The 27,454-nt window shown below is 45.5% G+C and overlaps 1 protein-coding gene across 1 annotated transcript in view; it reads right to left on the minus strand.

The window, feature by feature from the left end:
• Nucleotides 1–9,882: 9,882 nt before the first annotated feature.
• Nucleotides 9,883–27,454, minus strand: part of LOC144826382 (uncharacterized) — a 100,499-nt gene continuing 82,927 nt past the window's right edge. Inside the window, 1 exon segment of the mRNA XM_078684730.1 lies at nt 9,883–12,314. Within this exon segment, the coding sequence (XP_078540856.1) occupies nt 11,149–12,314 (1,166 nt within the window). The 3' untranslated portion in view covers nt 9,883–11,148.

Here is a 27,454-nt window from a genome sequence, read left to right on the forward strand (position 1 = left end):
TTGGAGTCTTTGATCTACTGAACGCTACATCACATGCACGGTGGAGCTTGTGAGATAAACATGGGGCACACGCTTGTATTCCCACATGTTAAACTAGAGCGGTGCACCTGGCTCTCGTTAGTACTGGTAACAAATATGAGAACTGCCCTGTAAACGCAAGGGGTAACAAAGATGGGAGATCTTTTTGACAAAGTAAAGGTTGGGAATTGGAGGAATATCCCTGAGCAAATCACCCCCCATCAGCTCTGATTCGATATCACTGCCATGAATTGAGAGAACTATTAGGATAAGACTTGCAAAAGCCACCAGACATGCCGGCACGTTCTGCCCTGAAACAGAAGAAGCCCCAGACAAGTTAGTAAGAGTGCTCTAAGCTTACGCACAGGCAGGCGCAGACCCAGTGAGATTGAAGCAAGATCGGACTAGCCGAGAGACTTGGGTCGGCCCATAGAAGATAAGGTATGGCAGTCCTGCTGCGCTAGAACGAAGGAGGGATCTGTAAATGGGGACACCAGTGGATACACTTTAAGTACATAAACCGTGTGTATTATACGCTGGAAAGATTGTACCGATATGGCCTAAGGGAATCTGCAAACTGCCTGCGATGCAGTGAGCAGGAAGAAGGGTTTATACATGCTGCTTGGTACTCTCCGGCGATACTTCAATTCTGGGAGGGAGTTTTCCAGGCATGGACGGCTAGAACAGCCTCACTATACAGATGGAACCAATGCTAGCTTTATTGTGATACGATAAGGACCTAGAAAAATCGGTCAGAAAGCTAGTAGCTATTGGACTACTATTAGCTAAGCGCAGAGTAGCGATGCCCTGGGCAAGGGTCCCAAATTCCAAAATTGGGGGTTCGGCACTCGGACATGGCACACTGTAATGAGTAGTTGGACACTTCTAATGAGCTTCAGTCTGCGCACAACCGCCCTAGGGACTACTGGGCCCTTTATAAGGCATACTTAGTGGACAAGGGCGAAAATGCCGATGAGGAAGGGCACGCAGAGGGGCGATGCTGGACACAGGATACTAAAAGAGGATTGCAGGCTGCAGCGTGGTGGGCTATGGAATGAGACTGCGTTAACACCAGACCCCTGCAAAGGACGAACGAATGTATGCAGTTGAAGAATGTACGGACGACAGGTCCTCTGGGGCAGATGTGTGGGGAGAGGTCTATCGAATGATTGTCAGCCGCAGAAAGGTATACTGAAGAGCGCCACTTTCCACTGAATGCTTTGTACTACTTTCTGTATCATACAAGAACTATGTTGTGCAGTGGGACTACGAGGTGGTCAAATGTGCATGTGTGATCTTTAAAAAAACAGCAGAGAGGAGTTGGACAAGAAAAGAAAGGAATCCCCTGAGAGTGTGAAACATTTTTCTGGACTATACAGCTATTTCTGATATTTCAGGAATTGCCTTAAATAAATGGAAGCTCCAAACTACCTGCTTGTGGAACGGTGGAGGATGAGTGGAGCCTGCAACCTGCAACCAATTCTCAATTGCATTTTGTATTTGTTGGACTGGTAATGGTGAGCCGCAGCACAGTGAACATGAAATGCAAAGTGCCACAGAAAGAAAGTGCTTGTAGCTACGAAACAAAAAGGTTTAGGCGATCCTCTAAACCAAAACATTTGTTGATCCTCAGTTACAATAGACACACATACAGCATTGTTCCTGTGTCTTAGTAAGCATGTAAGGTAGCGCAGATGGTTAAGGCATCCACTGCGGACATCTGCAGCATGCAGAGCACAGACTTGAAGCCTTTTAAGATGCAACACGTCCTCGACCCTTCTTTTGTGAAGGGGTCCCCTCCTTATCATGGGAATGCTATACAACCCGTGGAGTGGAGTATAATGGACATAAGGTGTGGATATTCTTAAAAGGATTGATGCGTGTGTGTGTCTGTTTGTATTTCCAAAACGCTTGGAGGTATAATCCTATGTGCTGTTCATCCCACTAAAATCTAACTTTGCCGCTGCATTTAGGAAGCAAACTGTGTTGTTAAATTAAACATATGGGAACCTTATTTTAGGCAGAATGAAGCCCCGCATGAACCAGGCAGAGGTAGATGAAGGGTTCCTGCCGCTCAGGTGTCGGCACCGCAGTCAGTCGTAATAATGATCATTTTATATGAGCATGGTCCTGAGAGATCGACTTTCCTTCCAAAACGTACAGCCCTCCATCAGCGCTAGCAGTGACGTCCTGCTCGGGTTTATGCATATTTGTGGAAAGACCAGGATGCCATGAGCTCAGGTGCAAGCAAAGGAAATCACCAATTTGACTGTTGTTGGGCTGCTAATATACAGTAATTTACAGGGTCAACGGGCCCCTCATAGCCCTGGGCCCCGTGCCACTGCACCTGCTGCACCAATGGTAAGGTGCACAGAAGCATAAAGAGTCAGCAAGCACCAGCAGGAGTGTGTGATGAATGGACCAAGAACAGCAGGAGCATCTGCCGTCCGCTGGGAAAACACGAACATGGACTTCAAACAAAATATTATCTCCAAGCCTAAGACTGAAATAGATATCTGCAATCATGAGGAGCACAAATAAATGAATGCTTGTTGTGATTAATTTGTTTTTTTTAAAACCTAAGTGCCGGTGCTCATGCCACCGCTGTTGCTGCACACGTGCAAAGCTGGCGCTGCACCATTAGTTTAGTGCCCTATTGGCTACTTCTCCTGCTGGGGGAGTAAATCATTAGGGGCCCCTTGTACAAAGCATTTTTGCAGTCGGAAACGTCCAACCACAAAAATGCTTTCACAAATGTACCAAATACAAATTGTGATTCAGTAAAACGCTACCTACTTGCAATTAGTGTTTGCGATTTGGTATTTAAAAGGGGCGTGTTTACGGCATTTCATCCAATTACTGAATCTGAATGGGCTGTATGAAAGTTTTGCGACCGAATTAAGGTCAAGTTTTACTGACTCCCTGCAGGAGGTGGTAACCCATTTGCAAATAGGTACGGGACCTTCGAAGAACGGAAAACAAATATTTTTAATGGCAGGCGGCTGTCCCTCGGACCCCACTGTCTACTCTTAAAAAATTAAACGAAAAAGCTTATTTTTTTTCTTTTTAAATGCATCCCATTATCCTTTAAGGAAAACGGGCTGCATTAAAAAAAATAAACAGACTGCTTTATTGAAAAACAATCATAGACATGGTGGTCTTCTGACCTCAGTAGGCTGCCATCTCTGTGATGGTTGTGATTCCTAATGGGTCTCAAATTGCGACCTACCTCACTAATATGCATGAGGTAGGTCTATTTGTCACTTGCTAGCAATCGCTAATGAAACTCAAAAGAGTTTCATACATGAGGAATTCCGATTTCAAAATTGCGACTCATATAGAATGGCAAATAGGAAATCGGTATTCCTGATGCTAGTACATCCTACCCTAAGTCTTTTTGTATTTTGCATTCTTCGACTGAGGTAAGCAAAAAAGGGCTGGGATGAAAAAAAGAAATTAAAAAATCAGTCTGGACACGGTACTTACTCCTTACAAGAGGTAAATCAAGTTATACCTGGCGGCACTCATAGATAAGGGGCTGCTCAGTGGGTTAGCTGCTTTGCAGTTGGTTGCGGCAGTACTCTTCACTACCGAAGCCTGAGCGCTGTAGAGCTTACAGAGTGACACAAAAATAAATGTGCGCCCTACAGTAGGGGATCTTAAATGCACAGAATGCTGACTCGAACCCATTGCAATGCAAGATACAGCAGGATTTATTTAGGAAAAGAGGTCTACATACATCTGCAATAAACAAAGTTCAACTACTAACTCTTAAACATATGTGGTAAAAGGTATGATGGGAAGGGAAAAGAGCCCACGTTTCTTTCTGCAGCTCCAACGGTAATCACACACCACAAAGAGTGAGCAACACCTGGGCTGAAGATGGACGCAAGTCCGTTCCGAGAGGCGAGTAGGGACTTTGGCATCTGTGAATAGGGGTCTGTGCTGAGAGCCCTAGCTGTGAGCTAAAAGTTGTTGTGACGTGTAAGTAGTAGTTTAGTGTGTGTTTTCTAGGCGGTGTGATAGCATTGCGGCTGTGCCCTCATGTAATGGCGTGAGCGAGGTGGTAAATGAATCCTATATTCGGTTGGTACAATAGAATCAACTAGCAGTGAGAAGGACTTAGAACATTTATAAAGAAATAACACAAGGATGTGATTGGTTACCGGTCATATCTCCTTACATTTTTGTATGGCTGCTCGCAATCACACTTCACAGGTGACCAGAGCTGCAATTACAGAGCCCAGGTCTAGGCCGGGAAAATTACTCATCTTAATGATGCTGCCTCACTGGGGGCACATATGCCTTAGCATGCTTGCGGCAGGGTCAGAAATGACTTCTCTAAATAAATGTAGCACAGGCATACCATTATGCTTGCCTTTTGAACACTTTTAGCTGGGACTTAAACATCAGTATGACGCACATCGTGCCCTTAAATACCGAACAATGCTAATTAGTGCATGGACTTTTAAAATAAATTAATCTGCAAGGCGCGGATCATGCCCGGACAGCCACAGCTGCCTGTAAAGCCCTGCAGCCTCTCTCAGACACTAATGCAGCAAACGGCATGCGAAGAGGAAACATGCTGCACAACTTGTGACCCTCGGCAATCCGATACACTGCAGTTTAAGAGGCACGCTGCAACTTTCTCCCCTCTTCCACGGTGGTATGCTGCTAGGCCCAAGATCTGCTCTCTGTGCTCCTTCACGCAAGAGATCTTTTTTTCCACGCTGCTCGCTTTTTAAAAGCAAGAGCTGCAAATGGTGCCTCAGTGATGTGTGAAGTGTATGCGCTTCGCAACGGAGTTTGTGCGCTCAGGGTTATTACACTAAATGCACGCTCCCTACAGGGAACACTAGCCATTAGGAATTTATGACTATAAGCCCTCGCTAAGTTACAACATTCCAGTAAAACTTACTTTGGGGGAAGCAGGACGTAAGATTGTTACAGTGAAAATGGATCTATCTTGTTTGTATTATTTGGTGTTGTAGAAACGTTCATTTTGAGTGAAGTTCCTGGCATAAACTGTGCACTCACTGACCTTCTTGCTCCGGACTTTGCTGCAGGGAATAGCGGAGACTAGGAGTCCTTTTGCCTGGCTGTAACTGGGGCTTTGCTAGGACGCCACAAGCGCCGCACTCGTTATCCCAGAGTGCCGCTGATTGCCGTCTCACCGCCGCGGGACTGCGAGGCTTTGGAACCAGCTGTAGCCTCTTCCCGCAGCGGCCACGCCCCCTCATCTGCCGAGCCCATAACTTTTCGCGGCACGCGCTTTGCGGGTGCCACTCACTGACCTTCTTGCTCCGGACTTTGCTGCAGGGAATAGCGGAGACTAGGAGTCCTTTTGCCTGGCTGTAACTGGGGCTTTGCTAGGACGCCACAAGCGCCGCACTCGTTATCCCAGAGTGCCGCTGATTGCCGTCTCACCGCTGCGGGACTGCGAGGCTTTGGAACCAGCTGTAGCCTCTTCCCGCAGCGGCCTCGCCCCCTTGATCGCTGAGGGCTATAAGATCAGTCTGGGCTGTCCGCGCAGCGGGACGCGTGCGGGACGAGGCACGGGACGAAGCCCGGACAAAGGGCGGACAGTCTTAGACAGTCCGAGACAGGCCGTGACTGGACTGGGCACGACATACTGCCCGTACTGGCAATAAGATACCTGGCTAAAGAAAGATTTCCTGCGCCTGTTTATAACCACATTGTAACTCACAACTGTTCCTCTTTCTTCCCCAGTGCTCAACCCACTTGTAATTGTATGGTTTAAGAAATTTGTGTTCTAACTAACTCTATCTAGGATGCCAAAAAGGATTCCTGCTGTTGCGGCAAACACTATGGATAATTACATGGTACATGTTGTAACTAAGATCAATAGTGAAAGAAGACAGTCGCTAGGACTGAGTCAATCCCCCATTCTTCACCCTTTGAGCCCACCACCAAACTCCCCGTGGGTAGATATATCATCTCAGGATGTAGGAAACAGAATCCCAGACACTGAGATACATGATAGCGAGATTCATAACCATAGTGTACTTTTAGAATCTGACCAAGATTTAGATCACGTTACCGACATTGAGTCCCAGCTTGACGATACTGTACAGGATTCCCCCATACACGTGGACACACAGGCGGATACTGTAGCTGAAGATCCTCCAGTTCTTGTGCCTGCTGCACGGGCGATTAGAAAATGTAGAAAAGCTCAGACAAATCGTGGAGGGTCGCGCCCAGGGAGAAAAAGGGTTGCAACACCACCAAAAATTAGGGACAAAAGTAGGGGGCAAGGGGTCGATAGCGATAAACAACACGTGGACGATGAATTATTTATCAGGATAGCGGATATGTTTGATAGTAAGCTTAAGGCTTTTATTAAACCGGTGGTGGCTAAATTAGATAAGCTCTTTGCTGAAGTAAAGAAACTAGGCACGGTACAGAAAAAGATAACGGATGAGGTGACAAACCTATCAACTATAGTCACAAATCTAGCTAACTCAATCAAAGAGCTTAACATGAGTGGGATAGAGGGAGGTGCAAACGTAGCACAGACCAACTCACCTGGACACATACCAGTAATACATAATAATCATTTACCGTTAAGAGAAGATCCACCTCCAAAACCATCTGAATTGACCCCATTAAACCCAGAAAACGATTCATTACAATTTATAGAAGATGCCTCACCCCTAGTATTGGTACTTGCAAATGTCCCACCTCTGGTTACTGGCCAAATAGAATCCCCTACATCACTGACAAGTAAGGCCCTGCATTGGCTGTCTGGCAACATGCAGATGGCCCCTCGGGGGAAACAACAGCTAGCAGGAGAGGTCAGGTCAGCCAGAAGGGTACCTTGGATAGGACAAAACCCAAAAAAGTTTACTGGTGACTGTATAGTTTTAAACTTTATGAACTCAGCAGCACTACCTAACATCCTATCAAACATACTCCCCCCCCCCAACGCAGGAGAGGCACTATTGTCCCACTTACTTTAGAATTCTTTGGCAAGTAACAGCGTACAATGACTTATCCTAAGATAACCCATGCCTCCACAAGGTCAGCTTGGAATGGAACATCAAATGGATGGGGCATAGGTGCATCAGCTAATAACTGGGGGTGCAGTTTAGATAGGTGAGAAGGGCCACAACAGATATACCAACACGAACATCAATACCCTACCTATTTTAACAATCAGTACAACATCCCTATTTCCAACAGGTTTGACGCCTTTTATGGACAGGGCGGGAAGGAAGGGGTTGAATGACTACCTGATATATTCCTTTCTCCCGTTCATAGTAATTGTACACAACAAGGTGTAGGATTAGGGTACGAGGATAATATAACTGTGTTGCATGGACCTAACCCCGAGTTGACTGCTTTACCAGCCCAGATAAATCAATTTATCAATTTACCAGACATGCATAACCCAGCCTCTACACATGTAGACATAATATATAATTCTGTGGCAGAACAGGCAGATAGACGTATAAACCAGACGCATGTTACCTCAGCTGAAAAGGCTGACATAGACACAGATGCCAAAACTTTATATTTATCATCACCCTGTAATGAAAGTCTAATATCATGGAATATTGCAGGGCTTCGTGATGAATCTAATGATATTGGTTGGCTGTCTCTAGTCAAACAATATGCGGTAATATGTCTCCGGGAAACATGGCTGGTGGGAAAAAATGTACATATCGAGGGTTTTCAACGTTTTTTCATCTCAGCAGAACCCTCAGTTAGTGGTAGAGCAAAGGGGGGCCAGGCAATCTATGTTAACCTGGCTCTTACATGCTCTAAAGCTGAGTACCATTCTGGTAATCGAAACATTCAGGTTTTGGAGCTAAAGAGGGGCAAAACTACTTTCACCCTGATTAACTTTTATAATGCAATTAATCAGACAGGTGACTGTAATATACAGCCTTTATGTGACTTTTTGAGAGAAAACGTTGAGAAATTGCCCCGTCAATTGCTGCTCGCAGGTGATTTTAACACACATCCATGTGGAAACCCCGAAGTGACTGTCATTAACCAACTAGGATGTAACAGCCTGGAAGGTTTCCACTTTGATCACTCGCGGCGTGGAACAGATTTAAACACGCTAATGAATGAAAATAATCTAATTACAGCAATGTCTACGGTGGCGGACCAAACTCTTTTTCCCATTCCCACGTTTAAAGGTCACACTACTGGATCATACATAGACCATATTTTATTGTCCGCTGACCTCGCCAATACTGTTCTGGACTTCTACATCCAAATGAGTATTTATAGTGATCACAATCCTATATGTATCAAAATGGGTGGGGGAATTTTTGAACAGCGAAAGCCACAAGTGGATTGTGGGTCCACAAAATGTATAAATGGGAAGCGTCGCTTAAAATGGTCAATGGTGAACCATGAAAATCTGTATAATTCTATTAATGACTCATGCAGTTCTGAACTTTCACTATGTATATCACCTGAATCATCATCGCAACAAATTTTGGCATCCTTTGAGGGCGTCGCACTAATAGTAGGATCGATGTTAACGGTGACAGCTAAAGGGAATGTAAGTAGTAATCCAAAATGGTTTGATAATGCTTGCTCCAAGGCCAGCCGCGAGCTCAAGTTAGCACTGAAAACCAAACCTAGAGATCCGGTGCATATTAAGGTTATGCAGGCTAGGTACAAAAAGTCCCTTGCTATTCGTAAGAGAGAAGTAAAGAAAAGTGTATGGGAGTCTCTTTTAGATCCCAAAATATTGAGAAACAACGCCAAGTTTTGGGATATTATAAATAAACCCTTATTTGATCACTCAAACAACTCCACCATGGGTACAAATATCCCAGAGGAAGAGTGGGTTAACCATTTTAGTTCTATTTTTAAAAGCAATGAGTTACAGGCGGAATGTATCCCGGTTGAACCTAAGGAGAAACCATTGCTCTTCTCAATAAACGAGGTGGAAAAGGGAATTGAAGGGCTGACAAGTAATAAGGCCCCAGGACCGGACGGTCTTCCATCGGACCTCTTTAAATCCTGCAGATCGCTATGGGCACCAGTCCTCACCGCAGTACTTAATGCGGCTGTGGTTTCCGGTTGCCCAAAGTCTTGGGGGGTATCCACCATCGTACCCGTGTTCAAGAAAGGAGAACGTAATAGCCCCCTCTGCTATAGACCAATATCTCTAATCAATTCTGTTGTCAAAGTAGTGGGGGGTGTAATTTTAAATAGACTGGTCGCATGGGCAGATGAAAATAAAGTAATATCCCCAATTCAATACGGATTCAGGCCCGGTCACTCTACAATCACCCAGTGTTTGAACTTGTACCTAATTATAGGGAAGTACACCAAGGCCCGACAATGTACAATTCACATGGCGTTCATGGATCTATCGTCGGCCTTCGACTGTGTGAGCCATAGAAAGCTCTGGAACGCCATGATGAAAATGGGTGTAGAGCAGAATCTAATTAACTTACTAGCAGATATGCATTCTGACACAAGGGCAAACGTCCGGTACACACAGGATTTAAATGTGACAAAAGATTTTGGCGTGTACCGGGGCGTTCGACAAGGGTGCATTTTAGCCCCGTTCCTTTTTAACTTATATATAAACGATTTGGAAGAGCATCTCTTAAGTACAGGAGCAGATTACCCTTACATTGGACGTAAAGGACTGCCAGTTCTGCTTTATGCGGATGACGCAGTCCTTTTGTCCAGAACTGCTAACGGTCTTCAAACATTATTAAACTCCTTTTTTACATTCATGAAATCTCGAGATTTGAGTATAAATAACTCCAAATCTTTCGTAATGAAGGTTGGCCAAGGTAACAAAAAGCCAAATTGCTTAAATGTTAATGGGGTCACAATCCCTATAACAAAAGCATTCTCCTATCTCGGAGTCCTGTTCGATTATCAACTGAACTGGGGACCCGTAGTACAGAAAAAAAAGGGAGAGGTAATTAGGGCAAATGCTGCAATACTTAATTTTGCAAGAAAAATGGGCAACAGCCCAGTGGCTGCATTACTCCAACTTTACCAGGCCAAGAGTGTTGCTACTGCATGTTATGGCAGTGAGATATGGGGATATGTCCCACTAGGAGACCTGGAGATAGCAGAAAATAATTTTCTCAAACAGTTACTAAGGGTTCCTGGTGGAACAGCAAACTTCTCTGTACATGAAGAGCTAGGTGTACCATTTCTATGTGACAAAATAGCAGTAAACCCCTTAGTATGTTGGCTAAATTGCTGGTTAAATAACGATGTCCCTCTTACCCAGCTAATACTGAGGGAAGCGTTAACATGGGAAAACAGGCTTAAGGTTCCTTGGATAAAGTATCTAAGCAACTGCTTCAGGGAAATTGGGCGACCCGAACTCTTCCTAACTCCAAAATCCATTACGAAATTGGATGTTATACTTGTGAAGAAGGCTTTTATTTCTTCCAGGTATTTAGACAGGGAGGCCGGTGAAATAAGGAAAGGAAGTGTACGCAAACATGTGCTATTAAAAACAACCCTGCTCATGGAACCGTACCTGTCAAGGCCAATGTCAAGCTACGATCGCTTCCTGCTGACAAGGTTTAGGCTGGATTTATTTCATTTATTGCTGGCCGTGCCAAAGGGAGCCTACCGTGGACAAGTGTTGCCGGCTTGCGGCTGCGACGAAAAGTCTCCGCAAGACCTGGCACATTTTGTATTCTTCTGTCCATTTTACATTATACCACGGAGGCTATATCTAAAACCCTGTCTTAAAAAATTGAATTTCTCTCAATTCAGACCAGCACTTTGTTATCTTCAGATGTTAGGCTGGGATTGTACCTTATGTGTGTGTAGTTTTTTTAAATTAGCACTCAAATTTAGGAAAAGTATGGAAGGCTAACTGTGCTTGTAACAGACATATTTTTAGAAAAATATTCATTCTTTTATGTCTGCCGAATATCCCTTTTTTTAACATTTTGAGTGTATATTTTGCCTGTAACTTTTTGTAATTATTTATAATCAATTTAATCCAGTTGTTTTTAACTTCTTTATGTAAACATGAGTCAATATACGTTTTGTGTGCAATGCTTTTATGGTTGTTATTTTAAATAACCGAATAAAGATATTTGACTTGACTTGACTTGACAGTAAAACTTACTTTGGGGTAAGCAGGACATAAGATTGTTACAGTGAAAATAGATCTATCTTGTTTGTATTAATTGGTGTTGTAGGAATGTTCATTTTGAGTGAAGTTCCTGGCATAAACTGTGCAGTGATAGGCTTCAGTTTAGTGTGTATTATTTGGTGCTCTCCTGTGTGTGTTCTTTGATGCAGTACAAGGTGTGCCTTCTGAGAAAAGGTTTTGGAACACACTGTGCAGTGATAAGGCTTCTCTCCTGTGTGTGTTCTTTGATGCCGTACAAAGGTACTCCTATCAGCAAAGCGCTTGGAACACAGAGTGCAGTGATAAGGCCGCTCTCCTGTGTGAGTTCTTTGATGCAGTACAAGGTGTGCCTTCTGAGAAAAGGTTTTGGAACACACTGTGCAGTGATAAGGCTTCTCTCCTGTGTGTGTTCTTTGATGCAGTACAAGGTTCCCCTTCTGAGAAAAGGTTTTGGAACACACTGTGCAGTGATGAGGCCACTCTCCTGTGTGTACGCTTTGATGCTGTACAAGGGTCGACTTATGAGAAAAGCGCTTTGAACATTCAGTGCAGTGATAACGCTCCTCTCCTGTGTGTACGCTCTGATGCTGTACAAGGGATCTCTTATCAGCAAAGCGCTTGGAACACACAGTGCAATGATAAGGTTTCTCCCCTGTGTGTTTTCTTCGGTGCTTTAGTAGATTTCCCTTTTGATTGAAGTTCTTCTCACACATGGTGCAGTGATAAGGCTTTTCTCCTGTGTGTATGTGTTGATGCCGAAGAAGAATTTTCTTTTGAGTGAAGCTCTTGGCACATACAGTACAGTGATAAGGCCTCTCTCCTGTGTGTACACTTTGATGCCGTACAAGGCTATTCTTATGAGCAAAGCGCTTGGAACACTCTGTGCAGTGATAAGGCCTCTCTCCAGTGTGTGTTCTTTGATGCTGTAAAAAAGTTGCCTTTTGAGTGAAACACTTTTTACACGTTTCGCAGGGATATGGCCTGAGGCTGGTGTGTACTTTTTTGTGCCTCACAAGAAGTGTCTCATTGATAAATCCTTTCTCACACACATTACAAGCAAAGCGTCGCTCCTTTATGTGCATTCTGCGCCATTTTATTAAGTCGATATTTTGAGTAAAATTCATCTTGCCTCCGGAACCTTTATGGTTTTCTTTTCCATTCATATTTTCTAGATGTGATTGTTGTTCTGCAAAATAGAAAAAACATTGAAAATTACAAGAAGAAAATATTTCTTGAAAAAGCTGCATTAATATAATATGGAGAAGTGAACAGTTACAATTCAGGGGAAAAAAATGTAAGTTCTAGGAAAAAGAGTCACACATCCCTTTGAGACACAAATGGAGGCTAGTCCTCCTACATAAAGTGCGTTGACCTGGTCCTGCAGCAGGAGCATGCTGGGAAATTAAGTGATTCACAAGAACCAATGTTGGACATGGGGTTTCTGGTTGGCTAGGGTAGGCACCTAAGCCAGGCAGAATCCACCACTCTAGTCAGGGTAAACCAGATACACACCTGAGATAACCTGCGCTCACCCTCTGGTAGCTGGGCGCAGAGCAGTCAGGCTAGTTTAAAGAGGCAATGTGCAGAGCATTTGTGCAACACACTCGTGCAGCAACACAGTGAGTAAACCACAAAAGGGAATCCATGCAGGATTATGTAAAAATAAATTCTATATTGTACATCAAACAAGATCAAAATGACTTAAATCACACCGTTCGCGCAAATAATGCAGGTTTGACAGAGTAAAATACAAATTACTATGAAAACATAGGTCACAGCGCACCTGAGCTCCTATTACATTTCATACGGTAACTGTAGTGAACATGGTTGACGTGATTGCATTTAGAAACCAAACGTACGGCGCAGGAGCACCTACTAAATGCTAAACAGTAATTGAGCTTAAGTCTTCCAGCAGTACTCCTCTATGGACGGCCCTGCGCCATTCTTGCCGTCATCTCCAGAGCAGAGACAATGCTGAACAAGAAATGCCCCTCACGCTCTTGCGAATTTGGAGCCCGCTGGGGGCGCTTGAATTACGTCTCTTTGCCCAAGGGAAACCAAGCCACCCGTGAAGGGGAGCAGGGTGGCTTTAACCCTCTTCTAGACCCAACCCGCCTCACAGTACCTTTGTGGGTGCAGGGTCACTGTCCTCGGGGCATCTGTAACTTGCTAACAATGTTGTCATGTCTCAGGAGTGGGACCCAACGTGGAGAGCTTCCTGCAGTATACGAGTTAAAACCAGAGGGTGAGGCTGGCTGGAATGAGCCTTAGAATGCTGGCCCGCCGCATGTTACAGAACAACGTGTCGTCGAAAGGCCTGCCTTGAAGGCTTTATGCAGCTCCTGTAGCTCTGCAGCATTAGATGCTGGACTGTACCATCTTAGAGCAGTACAAGTCTTCAGGGGGCTGTTCCTCGAGTCTCGCGACCAGAGGGGCCACACTAGTTTATTCTTGGTGGCATCTGATGGTGGCAATATCTTGCCAGACTTTGGGGGTGAGGGTCACAATACAATTCAGCTGCAGTGAGCACGATGCTCAAGGACGTGTTTGTTTCTCTGGTAATGCCTGCAGGCGAAACAACGCTGTTCACGCTAGAGAAAAAACGCTCACCACATGCTGGTTTGTAAAACGTGGAACACTTCCCTAGAATGCACAAAGGCACTCCCCTGGTCAGAGCGCTGCACTGTAGTCCCATGATGCACTGTCCTGTAATGCACAAAGTTTTACCTTGGTGCAGAAGGGAGTACTGGCGACATGCTAGCCCTTGTAAAATGGGCTCACCCAGCAGAAGTCTTGGAGAAAAGAGGCAACAAGGTCTTTGATGGCCCTGAGATCTCGAGAGAACAGGGGGCAAGCAAACAAGCCCTTGGAGAGCACTTCGGGGTACAAAAGGAGGTGGCAGGCAGCAGACAGCACATACAGTTAGGTTGCAAATTGGTAGTCTGTACTGCAGCCCAGCTGCAGCAGGTCAACACAACAAGGCAGTTAGTTGAAATGGTTGTTGCTCCTGGCAGCACAGCAGTCCTCATGGCAATGAGCAGTTTGTAGAGCCAACAATGTCTGGCTATAAAGTCCAAAGCAGCGTCTAAAAACATGGGATCAGAGCTCCAGTACATATACTCAAAAATGTCTTTCATGAACGGGTGACTTCAAATGAACCCTCAGAAGTGTGCAACTGTCCCTTGCAGCCCATTCATGGCTCCAGACGATCAGGAGGGGGTAAATCAGCCCTTTGAGGGAGGGCAGGACACAACCTATTCAAATGTAAGTGTGAATCACCTCTCTCCCAGCCCAAGAAGACTATCAGCATGCAGATGAATGCAGATGTATCCCCTGTCACACCCAGCCCCTTCCATTGGGAAAGCTTGGTTGTCATGACTCTTCCAAACATGATAGTTGCAGGGTTTTCCTCTGTGGTTGAGTGAGGGGGTCAAACAGTAACCTCAAAGAATAGTGTTCAAAACTCCTTCGAGGTCGAACTTTCCCAATGCAGAATGCTGAACAGCCTTCTTTAGAGTACTCCTGTTATGTTATGTTATGTTATTCGGAATTTATCAAGCGCACGGTCACCCAGAGGTTTCATGGCGCTGAGGGGAGACAGATGGTAAAGAAGTAGTCTAACCGTGCGCTTGCTTGAATAACCAGGTCTTCAAAGCACCCCTAAATTTCACCAAGTTAATACAGGACCGAAGAGAAAGGGGGAAGCTGTTCCAGGCTTTAGGGGCAAGATAAGCAAATCGACATCCGCCAAGTCGTTTTCTCTTGTACAGTGGCAGTTTGAGGAGGGACTGATGGGCAGAGCGAAGGTTCCGAGTTGGTTCATATTTATTTATTAGGTGATTAATGAAGGCTTTTGCCATGGAGGGCTTTATGAACCAAGCATCCTACTTTAAATGTGATCCGGTGCTCGATAGGAAGCCAGTGAAGAGAGGCTAACAAGGGTTTCGCCGAAGTCCTTCGATTGCTTTTGAATATTAGCCTGACAGCTTGATTTTGGACGATCTGTAGTCGTCTGGAAAGAGTGAGGGGGAGGCCCAGATATAATGAGTTCGAAAAATCGAGGCGAGAGGAACCAAGGCGATCACCACTTGGATGAGGGCAGAGTGTGTCAGAAGATGGGCGATTTTCCTGATCTTTCGAAGTTGAAAGAGGCTGGAAGAGATCACTGTTCCTATCTGATTTTTCAAGGAAAGGTCGGCGTTAAGGGTGACTCCAAGGCTCTTCACCGATTGAGCAGGCTTAGGAGGGGATCCCATCGAGGGTGGCCAAAAGTGAGGGCCCCAGCTAATCATACTCTTGCCAGGGAGTACCGGCTCAGTCTTTCCGGGATTGAGCTTTAAGTGATTCTCGTCCATCCAGCCCTTAATATGCATCATCGTGGACTGAAATTCATCCGCCGCGTATACACAGAGTTTAAAGGGAAGACCAGTTGCAGATCATCTGCATAATTGTAGATGGTGACTTTCCTATTTTTTAGGGACTGCAGCAATGGTTTCAGATATAGGTTGAATAATAGGGGAGACAATGACGAGCCCTGCGGGACACCGCATGTAGTGGGGAGTTTAGGTGCCATAAAATTTCCCAATTTGACTGCCTGGGATCGGTCCATTAAAAAGGATTTGACCCAGGCGAGGGCCGACCTGCTAAGGCTGGCCTGTTCGACGCGGTGTAATAAGATGGTATGATCCACCGTGTCGAACGCGGCCGATAGATCTAGGAGTACGAGGGCCTGATGTTCGTCATTGTCGGCATTGAACCTTAGCGTGTCGAGGACCGCAAGAATAACTGCCTCAGTGGAGTGTGCCTGGCGGAAACCGGCTTGATTTGGCTCAAGGTAGTCGGATGTCTCAATAAAATTAGAGATGCAGCTAGCCACATGGGCTTCGAGCAGCTTGGCCCCAAACGGGAGAAGGGATATGGGCCGATAATTAGAGAGCACAGCTACATCAGCACCCGGCTTTTTAATTATTGGAACCAGAATGGCATTTTTGAATGAGTTTGGAACTATTCCAAGTGATAAAGATTTATTCAGAAGTGAAAGGGTTCCCTGAGGTAATATAGAATAAACTTCCTTCAGAATATGCGTGGGGCAAGGATCATTGGGAGAGCCGGACTTTACCCGATTCATAAGCTCTGCCAGTTTGGGAAAATCAATATGGGGGAAAAACTGAAGTTTGTGTGGAGTTTCACAAATTTCCCTGCTAGTTGCCTTGGTATGGGTCATCTGGATGCTAGCTTTTATAGTGTCAATCTTCTCTCGGAAAAAATCGTTAAGTTGGTCGCACAGTGATTGAGTTGGGGGTTGGGAGGGGGAGGTACGGGTGTCATTACATAGATCGTTGACTACTTTAAAAATTTCTCTCGACTTGTTTTGAGCCGTAGAGATTTTGTTAGAGAAGAAAGCTGCCTTAGCGGCTAGGATGGAACTATTATAATTCCTCCGGGCTGTCGTGAATAACCGCCTGTCTTTTTCATGATAGCCCTGCCTCCATTTTCTTTCTAGTTGGCGGAGTTCCAGTTTTTGAGTTTTTAACTCTGTAGAAAACCACCTATGGGCGTCCATTCGACGAGAGCGAGAGAACTTTGTTAAGGGGACATGTGCCTCGCAAGCAGATGAGAGCCAGTCATTGAGTGCTTTATCCATCAGGTTGATGTCTTGGTCCGAAGCCGGAAAGGAGTCTGTCAGGGTGGATAAGAACTCCGGAAGGCTAAGCGATCTCCATTTCCTGGCCGTCCCTCCCAGGGGCGCAGGAGTTTTCAAATTGCCCTGCAAAGTGATGGAAAATTGCAGCAGGTGATGGTCGGACCATATACAAGGTGATACAGTAGGACTGGAGGTGGGGATATTGTGTGACCAGATTTGGTCTAAAATATGACCTTTATCATGGGTGGGAGTTTGGACATGTTGATAGAAATTTAAATTGGAAAGAAGCTCGAAGAGTTCTGAGGCGTGAGGTCCAGCCTCCAGGTGGTTATACCAATAGTTAAGATCTCCAATCATAAAGACTTTATCAAAGTCAACGGTCAGGCCAGCCAGTTGCTCAGAAAGAGAGAGAGGGAAAAACGGCATAGATATAGGTGAACGATAGATCAAAACTAGTACCATAGTTCCTGTGTCGTTATCTGATTTAATTACCAGATTGTCAGTATCTGGCAGGTCTAAAGAGGGTAAGGTGGTAAACGTGTGGTCTTTATGGATAATGGCTGCGACGCCTCCCCAAGTTTTTCCTGGTTTTCTGTTCGCAGACAATATATAATAGTCTGATGGTAAGGCTGCGAGGATGTCTGGCAAGGAATCTGTCGTAAGCCAGGTTTCTGAGACAAGCAATATGTCAGGCCTGTCTGATTGAAGTAGGAGGAAAATGTCTAATTGATGTTTTACCAGGGATCTGGTGTTAAGGTATAAGCAGTTGAGAGTCCGAGCATCGGGACGTAAGGGCGGGATAGATAGATTGGGGCTTTGGGGGTGGAGCAGAGGATGAATCCTGCGACACCTGATGGGTGTGAATGTTGTTGATCTTTAAGCGGGCATGAGGCGTTCTACCAGACCATTGGCCTGGGGGTCAAAGGGGAGTGCTTTTTTTGATGCTTTATATTGCGGTGATTTAGAACGTTTTTGAATTCTCGACTATTAAAAGGTGGGTCGGTGTCAGATTTTAAGATTGCAGGTACAAGTCATGACACAAAGATGCCATCTAGGTTTTGAATAACCCTGCTCATGTGTAGTGGATGAAAGGTCTTCTACCAATGAAAAATGTGAGTATTGATCAACAATAACTAGAAGATGATGTCCAGTCTCTGGAGGGCCATATAAAATCAATAGCAATTCTCTCCCAAGCATGATGGGGCAATTCTGACATAATCAAAGGTTGCTGACTAACTTGAGAGGAAAGACAGTTGCATATGTGACAAGTCTTCAATTCTTTTTTGACCCTTTTGTCAAGATACGGAAACCAGACTCGATCACGGAGAGCTCTCTTAGTGGCAACTATTCCTCGATCTCCTTCTTGGGCAAATTCAACTACTTGTTTTTAGAGACTTTGGTGAATAACAATATGTGTACCTTGCAGAATGAGGCCTTCCTGCGTTACTGAAAGTTCATCTCTTACATTTCTGAACTTCATATACTCGCTGTCATTAGTGAGAGGTCTAGAATACTGGTTCCACAACTTTTAATCTTGACATGCCACAACCCTGGCTTGTGGCAGTGGCAATTTGCTCTAAAGACATGGCAGTTGGTGTACTCGATTTCACAATAAATTGGATGTAATCCTCCACTGTCTTACATGGGGTACCAGGGCATAATCAGCCAGTTTCTGATCTTTCCCTGGACGATGAAGAATCGTTTAGTTGAATTCTTGTGACCTCAAACCCCAATGCTCAATTCGAGGAGGCATTTTTGCTGTGGGATTCCCAAATACCATCAACAATGCTTGGGGATCAGCCACTAATGTGAAGGGCTTTCCATACACAAACACATGTAAATTATTCACAAGCCCAAACCAGTGCCAGACTTTCTTTCCCAGGGTGCGAGTATGCACGTTCAGTTTGTGACTGGCTCTTATTGGCATGTACCACGATATGTCTCCAGGCATTTTGCGGTCCCTTGTGCTGTGCAAGGATTACGCCAAACCCTACAGGGCTAGCATCAACTACAACCTCAGTATGGAGTTTGAAATCAAAGTCGGGCATTTCAATGGCGCTCTCAATGGCTTGTTTGATTTTTTGGACGCTCTTCTCACACTCACGTGACCAATGAAAAGACACATACTTTTTGGTTAGTTCTGGTGCAATGACCATAGCAAAGTTTTGTATGTATCTAGAACAGTAATTGACCGTTCCAAGAAATGACTGTATCATATAAATGCCTTGTGGGGGATTTGCAGTAGACAATGCTTGCACGCTAGCTGGATCAGGTTTCATACCCCCATCACAAAAGACATGGCTGAAGAATTTCAAGCTTTTCTTGTGGAATTCACGTTTGTCAGCATTCAGAGTTAAGGCTGCATCATTCAGCAAACGTCATACTTGCATGAGAGTTTTGTAATGCTCTTTCTGTGCAGCCCCACAATACCAATATATCACTACAGTTAAATGCATTTACTACAGGCTATATGATAAGTGAAATGACGACTTGGAAAAGTTCTGCAGCAGAGGATATACCAAAACTCAATCGCTTGTAGCAAAACAAACCAATATGTATGTATGTATGTATGTATGTATTGGTGTATTTGTATAGCGCAATGACTGTCACCCATCGGGTATCCTGGCGCTTCGACTTGGATGATACAAACACAGTGTTTAGGCAGTTGCACAGCTTACAGAGAGAATTTACAAAGTTTTTGGAAACAGATAAGTTTTCAGGGCCTTCTTAAAGGGAATAAAATCATCCATGCTGCGCAAGCATATTGGTAAGGAGTTCCACAGTCTCGCCGCGGTAAACCTAAATGATCGGCCTCCCATCCGGGTCCTCGAAATCTTGGGAACTACCACCAGACGGGCTGAGGCCGAGCAGAGAGATCTAGACGGTACATACCAGGAAAACAAGTCCTGCAGAGGGAAAGGGCCCTGTCCGTGAAGGGCCTTATGTACCAGGCAAAAGGCTTTAAAATCAATCCTCTGGGAGATTGGGAGCCAGTGGAGATCCCTAAGTGCTTTTGTGGATGAATCAAAGCGTCGGCGCGAGAGGGCCAATTTGGCAGCGAAGTTTTGAACACGTTGCAATTTTCCCACCAGGGTCATAGGTGCCCCCAAAAGTAGTGAGTTACAGTAGTCGAGCCTACTTAAGGTGATACTCCGCACTACCTCTGGTCTGGTATGTGCGGGAAGCATGGGTAGTATCTTCAGCAACATCCGCAGCAGTGTCATACAGGTGGCTACTGTTTTGTTTATCGACACGTCTAGCTGCAGGCTGGGGTCAAACATCACCCCCAAGTTACGAACTGATTCGGCCGGCAGGCTGGTACCCTGCAAAGACGGAGGCCAAAAGTTCAATGGGAGAGGTCTAGGGGTACGATCCATTGAACAGTGTAGTACCTCAGTTTTTGAGCCGTTAAATTGTAAAGAATTAAGGCTCAGCCATTCCGCCGTTGTGGACATACACTAATGGAAAGTCTCCTGTGACACAGCCTCCTTGCCCTCAAACGAGAAGACAAGTTGGGTGTCATCAGCATAGTTGGTGACTGCTATGCCGAATGATTTTATCAGCTGGATCAGGGGACGGAGGTAGAGGTTGAACAGGATCGGACTGATGGCCGATCCCTGGGGCACGCCCTGACCAACCCTTCTAGTATTGGATTTAAAAGGAGGCAGGGCCACCATTTGGTGTCTGTTGTCAAGATAAGACACCAGCCAATCAAGAGCCGATCCCGACACCCCTATTTCCTCCAGTCTCCCAATCAGGATCGTATGATTGACCGTGTCGAACGCGGCCGACATGTCGGACAGTACTAAAAAAGCAGCTCGTCCTTGGTCGGCACACGTCCGCAGGTCATCTAGCACTGTCACCAACGCGGACTCCGTCCCATGGGCGGGTCTAAAGCCAAATTGGGCCACGTCCAAGCAAGCGTTAGTCTCCATAAAACTGGAAAGATGTTTAGTAACCAGTTTCTCCAGAATTTTAATTGGGAATGGGAGCAACGAGATGTGTCTGTAGTTTGCTGGGCAGGTGGGTTCCAAAGTGTCCTTTTTCAGGAGAGGGGAGACCACCGCCAGCTTCCAACAGTCCGGAACCCGTGCAGACTCGAGGGACTGACAGCAAATAGAAAACAAGGGGGGGAAAAGTTCTTCCCGGAATAATTTCCAGAATTTAGGTGGGAGGGGGTCAAGTGGCGAGCCCGAGGATACCCCGTCTGCCAGTACACAAAAATCTTCAAAGGACGGCGGGGGAAAACTATTCAATTGCGCTAGACTGGCATCTTTCTCAGAAGTAGACGTAGAGGTACGATGGCCCAAGATGTGAGAGGCAGAACCTGGCAATGTAGCAAGGTTGTTCAAAATCGTTATAATCTTATCCTCAAAGGCCTGTGCCAATGAGTCACATAAAGTCTGAGAGGCAGGAATGTTCTTTACAGTACAAGCGGGAGATGACAAATCTTTGACGATCTTAAATAGGGCCTGGGACTTATTCAACGCTGACAGCAGTGATTCCTCCAAAAAGCTAGCCTTGGCCTGTTTAATCTGGGCTTTATAAGTCGCCAGTGCCTGTTTAAAAAGGGATCTATCTAACTCGAGGTACTGCTTTCTCCAGTTCCGCTCAGCCCGTCTACACCGAAGTTTGAGCTGATGGAGTTCTTCTCAGAACCACGGCATTGCGTGTTTTGTTCTGACTCTAGTTTTTCGCAGCGGGGCTAATGAATCCAATGACACTAGGATTCGCTGGCTAAGCGTCTCATAGCTCGCGTCTACATGATCACTCAGAACGAAGCCGTCTGAAAGCAGAGTGGGGAGAGAAGATTGTTTAAGGAGCTTAGACCATTGTCTGCCCACCTTAGTGGCCCCTAAGCTGCCTTTCTTAGATGATAAGGTGGGAAGTGAGAGGTAAAAATGGACGAGTGCATGATCCGTCCAACACTGAGGAAGAATGTTTCGTATGATCACTTGGCCGGCATCGGCAAAGATGAGATCAAGTGCGTGACCCTTTACATGGGTCGGAGAGAGTACTAACTGCTGTAGCTGGATATTACAGTTAGCTTGGACCAGCTCTTTAAAGGCTGAATCGGTCGAACCGTCCGGCCATAAGTTAAAGTCTCCTAACACTATTAGCCTCGTATGCAAATTAGAAAGATCATAGATAATATCAATGAGCTCTGTTACAGCGGATAGGGCGCTCGCCGGGGGTCTATAACACAGCAGGCCTGAATAGAGTGCGCCCCCCTGCCCATTAATTGAGAAGCCTAATAATTCACAGCCTGGGATTGTCTTAATATCAAGCTGGGAAAGATCTATTGTCTCTCTAAAGATCATCCCTACTCCTCCTCCTCTGGCCCCTACCCGAGGATTATGTCTGATCTTATAGCCAGGTGGGCATGGTAGTCCTAACTCCACCGTGCTATTAGCATTAGTCCAGGTCTCTGTCATGAAGAGTACGTCTAACTCATGAGACTCAATGAGTAGCGTAATTTCTTCTGAATGTTTACTAAGAGATCTTACATTTAGTAATCCACAGGACAGAGAATCTCGCTGTCTGCTGATGGTAGAAGGCTGGTGGCTAGGAATATTGCCAGAGTTGAGTTTTAAAAGATCGTCACGAGAATAATTAGGAGCGGAACGACGCAAAGAAGCAGCCCTACCGGCGCCTGGCGCGTCCTGTGCGCGAATGGGCGCAAACGGGCTTACCTCTGGCGCACCTCCGGCGCGCACCCGCTGCGCGCCATCGCTGCACGCTGACTGCCTATCCATCTTAAGTAACCTTAAACGTGGGAGGAGTGTAAGGGAAGCAAGTAATCCCCCAACAAAGATGGCGCCCGTGAATCGGCAGCCCCAAATGCCCTCTCCCAAAATGGCGGCCTAAAACGCCGCGAGGCGATGAATGTCGGTGCCTAGCTGCCCTGAGTCCTGCAAAGTGCAGGGTGAGCCCAACGATTATAGTGCGTGTAAGAACTATTGCTCTAATGTTGCCCCAGACAGTCCTGTGAATTGCAGCAAGCACAAGTATGCAGCGCGATCTAGTTAAAATATAGCGCAGCTATACGGCGCAATTAAATGATAAGTATAACGTTTTTTAAAAATAGTAAGCAACAACAAGCACGCTGCGGTAAGCAAGTCTACCTGTCAGCGGCCGAATCCGATGTTTAAGTAGGTTCCTGCGAGCTCTTCCAAGACGTGGGAGGAGTGTAAGGGAAGCAACTAGTCCCCCAACAAAGATGGCGCCCGTGAATCGGCAGCCCCAAATGCCCTCTCCCAAAATGGCGGCCTAAAACGCCGCGAGGTGATGAATGTCAGTGCCTAGCTGCCCTGAGTCCTGCAAAGTGCAGGGTGAGCCCAACGATTAAAGTGCGTGTAAGAACTATTGCTCTAATGTTGCCCCAGACAGTCCTGTGAATTGCAGCAAGCGCAAGTATGCAGCGCGATCTAGTTAAAATATAGCGCAGATATACGGCGCAATTAAATGATAAGTATAACGTTTTTTAAAAATAGTAAGCAACAACAAGCACGCTGCGGTAAGCAAGTCTGAAAAGGTTGCGTAGAAAAGGTTGCAACGTACCTGGATTTTTCTTCAAGTGCCAATTTGTAAGATCCTTTATTTAGGTTGAGTCGAGAGAAGAACTCTGCACCATTCAATTCAGTTATTATATCAGCAATGTGCGGACTGTGAGGTTTCTCTCGCTCAGTTGTCTTGTTGGCCTGACGCATGTCAACACTTATGCGTACAGCTCCTTCCCTGTCTCTTTTAGGCACTGTTACATTGGGAGAAAGCCATGGTGTCGGACCAATGGAGCTTTCAATGATGTCATGTATAAGTAAAAAATGAAGTTTCTTTTCAACAGCTTCTTGTAAGTGAAACGCAACTCGTCTATGTTTTTTTGTGTCAAAGTTATGTTTATTATTATTTAAAACAGAAACATGCGACAATCCCGCTCATCTTCACACGCAGGGGGTAGCAATTAAACCAAAGCCCAATGCAACATGGTGGAGCAAGACAAAACCCCAAATAAGCAGGACCCCTATCACACAAGCTAGCTCTCTGAAGGATACAGCTTCTGACAGAAACAGGGTATACCATGCGACCTGCCAAATGAAGAGGAGAAGTTGCGAAGGCTCAAGGCAATCGCACTCCCGGCGGCTCGTATAGTGGCCTACAGTCCCAAGGCTAAAATGAATAGCCACCGCATTGCGGAATGTCAATCGGAGTGCTTCACCAAGTAGTTTCCCTTGTGGGCATTGTCGTAAAATAAATGATAAGAAGGAACAAACACACAAACAACAACAAAATACGGAACCCCCTCCCCACCCAAAACCCTCCCCCCTCCCCAGTGGTGGTAGCAACTTAAAAAAGACGGAGGCCAAGTACACATATTGTCAGGGATTCATAGCTGGAAGAGGTTGCCCCAGACAGTCCTGTGAATTGCAGCAAGCGCAAGTATGCAGCGCGATCTAGTTAAAATATAGCGCAGATATACGGCGCAATTAAATGATAAGTATAACGTTTTTTGAAAATAGTAAGCAACAACAAGCACGCTGCCCATTGGGCTTTAGTTGCGCTATATAAATATAAATTCATTCATTCATTCATTCAGGTGGAGGGCTCGAACACTAGCAGGACACACTGCAGACGGAAGACCCTTGGAAAGAAAAGCGACCAATGGGCCCCAGCGGAATTCAAAGTTCTTAAAATCATCCCTAAAGATGTCAGCCATTCCGCTCTAGACTCAGTAGCTTCCATAGGTGCGAATGCCAGAGGGAGGTGGCCGGCGCCTCCTTCCTTTTCCACGCCGCAGCCAGGGTGAGCTTGGCCGCCCCAATGCAGAGCCACACAATCTTTTTTATCTGCCTTAGTCTGATGTTCGAGACTTGGATCACGGAGACCTAGTAGGGTAGTAGCCATCGATGTAGGGATGGAGTAACCCAACATCTCTTTAATATGGGCAAGAATTTCCTCCAAGAACAGACGGATGCTGGGGCAGTCCCACCAGATATGCTGAAAGTCCCCTAGTAGCCCACATCCCCTCCAGCATCTGTCAGAGGTACCAGGGAATATCTGTCTCAGCTTGGCTGGGTATAGGTAGCAATCCATCATGGTTTTCATGTGCGCCTCCCTAAGTTCCACGGAGTGATTAAACTTGCGATATCTGACCATAAATGCGTCCACTCCTCGTCAGTGATTTCTTGGCGAAGGACTCCCTCCCACATGGACATGTATCGGGGTCTAGGAGAAATCACAGTGGAAAGTAAGAACCCGTATATGACACCCTTCATGGAGGAGGTCTTGGTGAGAAAGGCCTATATTTCGTGAGGGGCCGTGTAGCTGCGTCTCTCACCTGAGGAGATAGTGCCCAGTGAAGTAGTTGTGCGTGATGATACCGTTCATTGTCCCCAACCCTATAGTCCCTCCTACAATTGTCAAAGGTGAGCGGATCGAAGTTATGGAAGAGATGTGTTAATGCAAGGCAGCCTCCCTCCTTCCAAGCCTCAAAGGGACCCTCTTCTAGCGCTGGGGGGAAAGCAGGATTGAAGTGTATTGGCGTAAAAGGGGAGGGAAAGGTAGTCCACCTGTCATCCTTGGAAACCGAGTCCCAAACCCTCAAAGTAGTGCGGGTGCCGATATAATTTCTTTTAGGCCTGTCGCTCTTGGGCCTCCATACCAAATCCCAGATCGTCCTCCCTGCAACGCTCCGATCCATATGTAACCAGTGTTTTTATGACTTCTGTTGTGTCCATTCTACCAATACTCGGAGTTGCGCTGCTTTGTAATACAATTGAATGTCGGGAAGCCCCACACCCCCCTCCTTCCTCGGTCTGCGCAAAATAGAATGTTTGAGTTTTCCCGACCCATGAAATAATGAAGGAAATTGACTTACAATTTCACGATGAGCATTCATAGTGTTGTTCCCGATATCAGTCCCATATCAGCAGCACTATGGAAACTCAGCAAACACTTGAAGCTGTTCCTTGAAGTACATGAATAGGTGCATTCACCACAGTTTTCTTAAGTTTCATCGTGGCTACAAATTTTTTATTTGACTTTTGAAGAGCGTTGAGGCAGTCAATGAGTATACTTTAGTCTTTGAATTCGTAAAGTTGTGGTACCGGAGATAATTCGTGATACATCTCCAGAGGCATAATATTTATCGACACACAGCTGTCTTCATGTTGAATTGTCTTCACTTTTGATTTTTTCTCACCTTCGACTAGCCCCATATGTGCATGCCTTTTTGCAGTAAACATTAATATTGCACAATTGTCATGGTCCCTTTCATTGTAAACACACACAGAGGAATTCTTTCTCGATGATTTATACACGATTATCAACTTCATTTTGCGTCGATTTGCCTCAATTGGTGTGACCGCTTAGCCTTGTGGGAGTACATCGAATGTCACTGATGTAGCGTTTGGTTGGCCATTTTGTCTTCACGCTGCAACACACTTACTTTTATCTTCGCGTTGCAAGTCGTCACAAAATGATTCGCTTTACCACAGTCTATGCATATCTGTCCAATGGCGGGACATTTACCTTCGTGTGGAAATGACAGTCCGTATCTGTAACACGTTTTGTTTTTCTGTGGAGACAGGACCTTGTGTCCCTCTGCCTTGTACCTTGGCTTACTTTTCGTGCTCGTGATCGATGCACTTTGGGCACCTACTGCCTCCATGTCAGTCACTTGGCGATAAGTACACTTGTCAGCGCAAGCAGCCTTGAGGACTTGATACAAGCTCAGTTTCCATCAGCATTCGTCGTTGAAATGCTTACGACAGACATCCATTGATCACTCTGAGGAGGGTAGCCTCCTAATCATAAATTAATTGAATTTATAGTGCTTTACCAAACATCCAGTCTTTCAACAAACTCATCAATGGTCTACCCTGGTCTCTGGATGAAGATATATCTTTTATAATTCACATTTGGCACTGGCTTAAACTTGACATTAAAGGCCTTTTCAATTTGATCATATGTCTTTTCACCTTCTTGTAAATTCTTTTTTATGGCTTCTTTCCTCCTTCACCGGATATGTTTCTCAAGATACTTTATACTCTTTTTCATCTATTGCATCTATGAAATCTTCAAAAGTCTCTATCCATCCATCTATCGTCAATATTCTGTTTTTTTGCAATATCAAACACAGTTGGCGGTTTTAAGAATGCAGTAGCCGTGTATACATTGGAGGACAGTAGTGGTCTCTCAGGCACTTCCTGTGGAACTTGATCAGACAGAGCTTCTCTAGCGCCTCGTGATGTGCTGGCTTCGACGTCCGCCTTAATGACTTTTGGAGCTTGGATCTCGCCCTGGCTCTCCATCGGAGCTCTGTATGTTATGGGTGTGAGTTGTTCTGGGCACCTTATGCAGCAGCTTTGGTGGTGGCCCGCTTCGTCTGGGGAAACTCAGCAAACCCAACCCGACCCTCTTTCTGGGACTGCTCTTCAGCATGTTGAGAGACAATGATTTGTTGATGGTTTCGAGAAGGAGATAAATCTTTGTACACTACAAGTACATGAAAGCAGATAACACTGGTCGATTTTGTGCTCAAATGTTTCTTCACACACACCTGGTTAATCTCTGCTTCATAGCATGTGAATTTCAGTGTAATGTGTACTGAACTATTTCTGTGTGCTTTCCTTGTCCACCTTTAGTTTTCTTACTCCACATAGCGTAATTGTATTAATTTGCGT

Source organism: Lissotriton helveticus, chromosome 1_1 (assembly GCF_964261635.1).
Source record: "Lissotriton helveticus chromosome 1_1, aLisHel1.1, whole genome shotgun sequence".
NCBI lineage: Eukaryota > Metazoa > Chordata > Amphibia > Caudata > Salamandridae > Lissotriton > Lissotriton helveticus.